This window comes from Lonchura striata, chromosome 13 (genome assembly GCF_046129695.1).
Source record: "Lonchura striata isolate bLonStr1 chromosome 13, bLonStr1.mat, whole genome shotgun sequence".
Lineage (NCBI taxonomy): Eukaryota > Metazoa > Chordata > Aves > Passeriformes > Estrildidae > Lonchura > Lonchura striata.
In genome coordinates this window covers 21885873-21892462 of record NC_134615.1, presented here as the reverse complement: position 1 = coordinate 21892462, position 6590 = coordinate 21885873, and the positions used below count along the sequence as shown (strand labels likewise).

Genomic DNA, 6590 nt, shown 5'->3' with positions numbered 1-6590 from the left:
TGGAACAACCTGGGATGGTGAAAGGTGTCCCTTCCCATGGCAGGGATGGCATAGGATGAGTTTTAAGATCCTTCCAACCCAACCCATTCCATGATTCGATGCAGTCATTCAGGAGCTGTGCAAGGAGCTGAGCTGGTCCCTAAAGCAGGAAAAGCTGCCACTGTGAGGATTCTGTTCTGTGCAAACCCCTCACCCCCAGCTCAGGAGATCCCATCCCATCCCTGCTCCATCCTGCCTCAGCACAGCCCTCTGGATCCACCCTGTCAGTGTGACAGCTTCCAAAAATCCCTGCTCTCCATCCTCCCTGCACTTGCCAAAGCTGCCGTGTGTAATTAGTCCTCAGGTCTCAATTAAGCCCTTCACTGTGGGTCCCACCCTGTTTCTGCTGTCGCTCCTCCCCTTCTGATGCAGTCTGGCTGTGTTTCCTGGCAGGGGGCTCTGGAGAGAGCTGGAATTGGTACAGCCACCCAGACACCGGCTGGGCTGGGAGCAGCTGATGTGGCACAGGGGGTTTGTCTTCCTTCCTTCCTTCCTTCCTTCCTTCCTTCCTTCCTTCCTTCCTTCCTTCCTTCCTTCCTTCCTTCCTTCCTTCCTTCCTTCCTTCCTTCCTTCCTTCCTTCCTTCCTTCCTTCCTTCCTTCCTTCCTTCCTTCCTTCTCGCTCTTCCCAAGGATGCAGTGCTGGACCAGCCCCTCTCACACAGGTGGGATCTAAATCTCCCCAAATTCCCCCTTCCCAATGGCTCTGCTGTGCCAGCCCCTCCTCGTGCTGGCACAACATAAAAATCATAACAATTCCAGTGCAGCCTTAAAAAAAAAAATGATCCAAACCTTCAACTGACCAAGTGCAGCTGCCAGCCTGGACATAAAGCAGCAGGGCTGGATAATTTCCATGGATTTATGGCCCACCTTGATGGGCGTTTTAATGGGCCTTAGGTAGATCTGCAGGAGGCAGGCTCGTAAGACAGGGAAATACACTGAATTACCTCTCTCTCTGGGCTACTTCTCAGGAAGATTCCTGGCCTTGGGCAAATGTGAACAGCCCAGGACTGAGACAAATTGCTCAACTCCCCAGGATTAAGAAAGGAATCGTTATTTTGGACCGTGTGGGTTGGGAGCCAATTAATATTAGTCTGTGGCTGTCTCTCCTACTGAGCAAACCTCAGCTTGACTGAGTGGAACAGAGAGCTGAAAATTCCAAGTTGGATTGGTGCTGGTCCAGGGGCAAGAGCAGGCACCAGTGGGAAAAATCCAGTCAGGAAACCACCAGTGTTTTTATTTGATGGATAGCAAGTGACATTTTGGTGCTGTTTTACAGATATCTAAATATCTGTGTTTGCAGGGCTGTGTTTAACCTGCTCCTGACAGGACCTTTGTGTCCTGCACTCGAATGCACCAAAAAAATAATATAAGAAAAAAAAAAAAGTCCTTGAGAGTATTTCCAAAGAGTAGAAGCAGGATTCCAAATCCCAGGGGTGAATTCCCAAGGCTGCAATCCCAATATGTGGGTTTTTTTTTGGTTCATTTCAAGTGTACAGCAAGCGTTGAAGAGGGCGAAAAAAAAAAACAAACCCAAAACTATGACTAAGGACCAAAAGGAAAATCCAAAACAACACGAAAAAAGGAAGAGGTGGGAAGATGATGGACAGTTACTGTGGAAAATGGAATTTCAAAATTATCCTTTCCCCTGTCCACCCATAGCCCTGTGCCTGGAAAGGGAAAGGAAGGAGAAGAGGAAGCAAAACTGCGACAGGAGGGAATCAGACCATGTAAGGAAAAGAACTGAATTTAACTGGCACATGCTCTAATCCTTAGTTTATTTCTGGTTAAAAATATAGCAATCCAGTGCAGTGTAATAAGAAATCTGCTGAAAAGGTAGCAGAGAAACAGCTAAAACAGAAGCAAAGCAAAGCTGAGTCCACGAGTCCGGGCTGGATCCAACAACTCTGGACATGAATGTCGGGGAGGGCTTTTCCCTCCTTCCCCACCCCCAAAATCTCCTGTGAGGGTCTCACCCCCTCGGGAGCTGCCACCCTCCTGCACCCTCCTCCTGCTGCTGCAGCTGCAGGGGGGGATGAGGCTGGGATTTGGGACCAGGGACCAAATCCCAAAGGATTTGCACCCTTCTCCTGCTGCTGCAGCTGCAGGGAGGGGTGAGGCTGGGATTTGGTCCCTGGCCTTGACAAATCCCAAAGGATTTTCCCCCTTCTCTGCACCCACAGCTGCAAGGGGGGATGAGGGTAGGATTTGGTCCCTGGTCCCAAATCCCAAAGGATTTTCCCCCTTCTCTGCACCCACAGCTGCAGGGGGGGATGAGGGTGGGATTTGGTCCCTGGTCCCAAATCCCAAAGAATTTCCATCCTTCTCTGCACCCACAGCTGCAGGGGGGGATGAGGGTCCCTGGTCCCAAATCCCAAAGGATTTGCACCCTTCTCTGCACCCACGGCTGCAGGGGGGATGAGGGTGGGAGTTGGTCCCTGGTCCCAAATCCCAAAGGAGCCGTGGGAGCTGCTGGTGGGGGAGCACCGAGGGGAGGGATGGGATGGGATGGGAGCTTTGGGACCGGAGAGCACGCTGTGTGATGGGGACCAGGACAGCTCAGAACAGGGATACGCATCTTTAATGAGTATGCAGATTATCCGTGGGCACGGGGAGGGGACAAAAATCAAGGCAGGCATAAGTACAAAGATGGTAGAAACGAACAAATTAAGTGACATAGAAAAAAAAAAAAAAAAAGAAAGAAAATACATCCTTAGAGGCTGCCATTGCCAATGATGTTTGGTTTGATTTTCTTTTTTTTTTTCTTCTTTTTTTTACTTTTTTTTTTCTTTTTTTTTTTCTTTTTTTTTTTTTTTTTTTTAATACAGGGACATGTTGGAAGCTGGAATATACATCCTGCATTACAAAGTGCAAAATACTACATGCTCAGAGCCCAAGCATGATGTCTGAAACAGTCCACAGCAAGATGTAAGAGACAAACCCACCACCCTCTCCCTCCTCTCTGGGACATGCTCCAGCTGCTCCTCCCCAGGTGCCTTTGAGAAACAGTTGGATTTTTGCTTGGTTTTGTTTTATTGTCACCCTCAGTGGATTGGAATTGAGCCCTCTGTCCCCTGTCCCTCCCCACCCTGCTGCCTGTGCACGTTTTTTGGGATGGGCTGGGTGCTCCTCACCAGCACAGCACCATCAGCCACTCCGTCCGTGCTGCTGGAGGTGCCTCCAAGGGGTTTTTTTGGGGGGGGGAGAAGTTTTAGCCAGGAGAAATTGGCTGTGAATTAAAAATAGCTCTGGGAGGTTTTCCTGCCTTGCCATGGGTGAGGAGCAGCCTGGGGAGGAGGAGTGAAGGCAGGAGGGTGCTGGGGCTGCTGCTCACACCTTGTGTTCCCTATTCCCCCCTGCCCGGGCAAAAAGCCAATTTTTCTTTTAAAAACAAGGATCAGAATGGGGCCTGTTCTGCCATTTCCCCATCCAGACAGGGTTCATTCCTTCCCTGTGCTCCTTCTCTCCTCCTTCTTACAGCAGCATTCCTCCATTCTCAAAGGGTGAAAAGTCTGATTTTGCTTTTCTCTCCCATTTATCGTTAAAGCTGTTGTGGATTTCCCTGGGAAACTCAGCCTGGAGCATCCCAGGACCCGTCCCCACTCCACCCAAACTCTCCCCATGGTCCCCTCGTCTCATCTCCATTTTGGGCTTCATTGCTGTTGGTACAAAGACAATTTTTTTCTTTTTGTTGGGGGGGTGAGGGGAAGGGAAACGAGGTTTTTTTTTCTTTTGTTGGGATTCCTTCTCATCCTTCCCAGTGTTGGGGGGGCAGAGTGTTGATAGCATTTTGCCATGCCACACAGCATAGTGTTATACAAGCAAAGAATTTTGGCTAAAATCCAAAAAACATTACCCAGGAAAAAAGGCAAACTGTGAGTGAGACTCGATCATTTGTTGTTCTTCTGTGAAAAGACTTGGAAATTGTCAGAGGACAGTTCGAGTTATGATTTTTCCCTTTTTTTTTGTTGTTGTTGTTGTTTGGTTCTGTTATTTTTTTGTTTTGTTTTTTGTTTTTTTCTTTTTCCCCCATTCATACATGTAACTGTTATTTTTGCAAACGAGACAGTCTTGAATTAGATGAAAAAGTTAATAAACAAAATGGCGACTCCAATATTTAGTAAGATCACCATGACTACCAGGATGGGAGCTGAACCCTGCAAGAGAAAGAGAAGGACAGGAGTTAGATGGGTCCTTGGAATTCTGCAGGGATTCCAGGAGAATCTGGGGAGAATCCAAGAGAATCTGCTCTGGGGAGCCCAGGCAGCTCGGGGGATCAGCAGATCCCAACTGACACCTCCCAAAGTGCCCAGGAAGCCTTGGAGGGTTTTTGAAGCTGCCAAACAAACACTTGGCTGTACCCCCTGATGGATCATGGATCATCCCATGCCACTCCCTTAGGAATTCTGGCCTTAAAAACAGAGATAAAATTAGGTGGTCAATGAAAAGGAAGAAAAAAAACAACAAAAAACCAGATTATATGGGATCTTAGGGTGGTTTGGAGATGGTTTGAAGTGTCCGCAGGACATTTCCCAATAAGCACAGTTGTTTTCCAGGTATCCTGGACATCGGGTCAGGACACGGGGGTCCATGTTCAGCCAACATTTTGGGAATGTTCTAATAACCTTTCCTGAGTTCATATGGACCAAATGAAGCTCCTGGGAACCACCTGGAAGTGTCCAAGGCCATGTTGGACAGGGTTTGGAGCACCCTGGGATAGGGGAAGGTGTCCCTGCCGTGGCAAGGGTGGGATGGGATGAGCTTTAAGGTCCTTCCCACCCAAACCATCCCAGGATTCTGTGATTTCACCTGGAAAGCACTGCAGGAACCCCACTGCAGCTGCCCCGTGCACACCCCGCAGCCCAGCTGGGCTGGAGATCCCAGGAATGGTTCAATCCCTCGGGGAGCATCCGTGGCTTCCCCTGGAGCACGTCCTGGACCATCCTGTGGGACCCCACCAGCATCCCAGGAACTGCAGGCAGCCCTGCAGCACATCCTTCTGCAGGGCACTGGTCAGGAAAACATCCCTGGCACCTCACCCCATCCCTCCTGGCACCCCATCCCTCCTGGCACCCCATCCCTGCTGGCACCCCATCCCTCCTGGCACCCCAGCCCTGCTGCCAGGGTGTGAGCGTGGCTCGCACAGGGTGAGTGCTGCTGGCAGCAGGTGGGTGGTTGCTTTTTTTCTTTTTGGGATCCTCAGCTATTCCTGCTGCATCCCAGCCCTGGGATGCTCCGAAGGCTTTTCCCCCAGGCTCCTGCCCCCTTCCACGTCGCTGGGATGGAGTGGGGACAGGGCTGGGAGCTTTCCCTGGGTCACTCTGCGGAGCTGCTGGAGAAGGAACGGGGGAAAAGCAGCTCCCGGCTGCCCGGGGATGGTTTCTGTTCCGAGCAGCCTGATTCAGCCGGCGTTTGGGAGTGGGTGGGAGCGAGGATGCTGGAGCCTGCTGCAAAGGCATATTTGTAGCTTAGCAACAGGGTCAAAGGCAGCCAAGCCAAGGCAGGGACTGCGGAGAGCAGCCAGGTACCCATGCAGGGCTGGCTGCTCCTGGCAAACCTCTCCTCCCGTGCCATGAGAAGCTTCCAAAGGCTACTTCCCTTCCCCAGCCCGGCCGTGCCAAGCCCGGCCTTGCTGGCGCTGGGAGGGATTAGCTGCATTTCAGAAGATTATTGGGTTGGAGGGGTTTTGGAGCTGCTGGAAATGTAATAACAGATTGCAGGCGATTATCAGTGCCATTGTTTGCCTTGGCACGGAACGAGCTCCTGCCCCGGCCCCGCAGCCGGGGAGGGCTCAGCCCCATTGCTGGGCTGCTCCGTGGAGGAATTCCCTGCCAAAACAGCTCGGCCAGTGCTGCCCCTGCTCTGCTCACGCTGCTGATCCCTCCCAATTCCCTGTTCCCTCATTTTGGGATGCAGCCGAGGTGCAGATTCCGTGGGATGCGTGCAGGGAGGGAGCACAGCCTGCACCGGTCACTTCTCCCAAGAAACAGCAACAGGACAAGAGGAATCAGCCTGGAGTTGTACCAGCGAGGTTCAGATTGGATATTTGGGAATAATTCTTCACCCAGGGCACTGGTGGAGTCCCCATCCCCGGAGCTGTGTGCGTGTGGAGCAGAGGTGGCTTGGCAGCGCTGGGGAATGGTGGCACTCAATTCCAGAACATTTTCCAGCCTCGGTGATCCCGTGGATCTGTGATTTACACACGGGGCATCAAAGCTGTGCCCTCAGCTGGAAAACTGGGAGGATCCAACACACGCTCACACCAGCACCTCTGGATCCCAGGCTCTGCTCAGCCCAGGCTCAGGTTTGCATCCTGCAGGGATGAGGAGCAGGGCAGGGGCAGGAGAAAATCCCTCCTTTGCCACTGCGGGCATGGGATCTGCCACATTCCCATTCCCTTAGAACAGGATGACCAGGGAGGTGTGGGAGTCTTTGACCCAGCTCAAATCCACAAATTCTGCCTCCTTTTTACAGCCCCCTCTTTTTAACCCCCTCCTCCCTGTGCTGCTGTCCAGCTGGGAATGGCAGGGAATGGCAGCTGCTGCTGGAAAAG

General features: G+C 51.7%; 1 protein-coding gene across 1 annotated transcript in view; it reads right to left on the bottom strand.

The window, feature by feature from the left end:
• Positions 1 to 1798: 1798 nt before the first annotated feature.
• Positions 1799 to 6590, bottom strand: part of JPH3 (junctophilin 3) — a 50898-nt gene continuing 46106 nt past the window's right edge. The window contains exon 5 of the mRNA XM_031505897.2: positions 1799 to 4194. Coding sequence (XP_031361757.1) covers positions 4114 to 4194 — 81 coding nt within the window. The 3' untranslated portion in view covers positions 1799 to 4113. The remainder of the gene's footprint in view (positions 4195 to 6590) is intronic.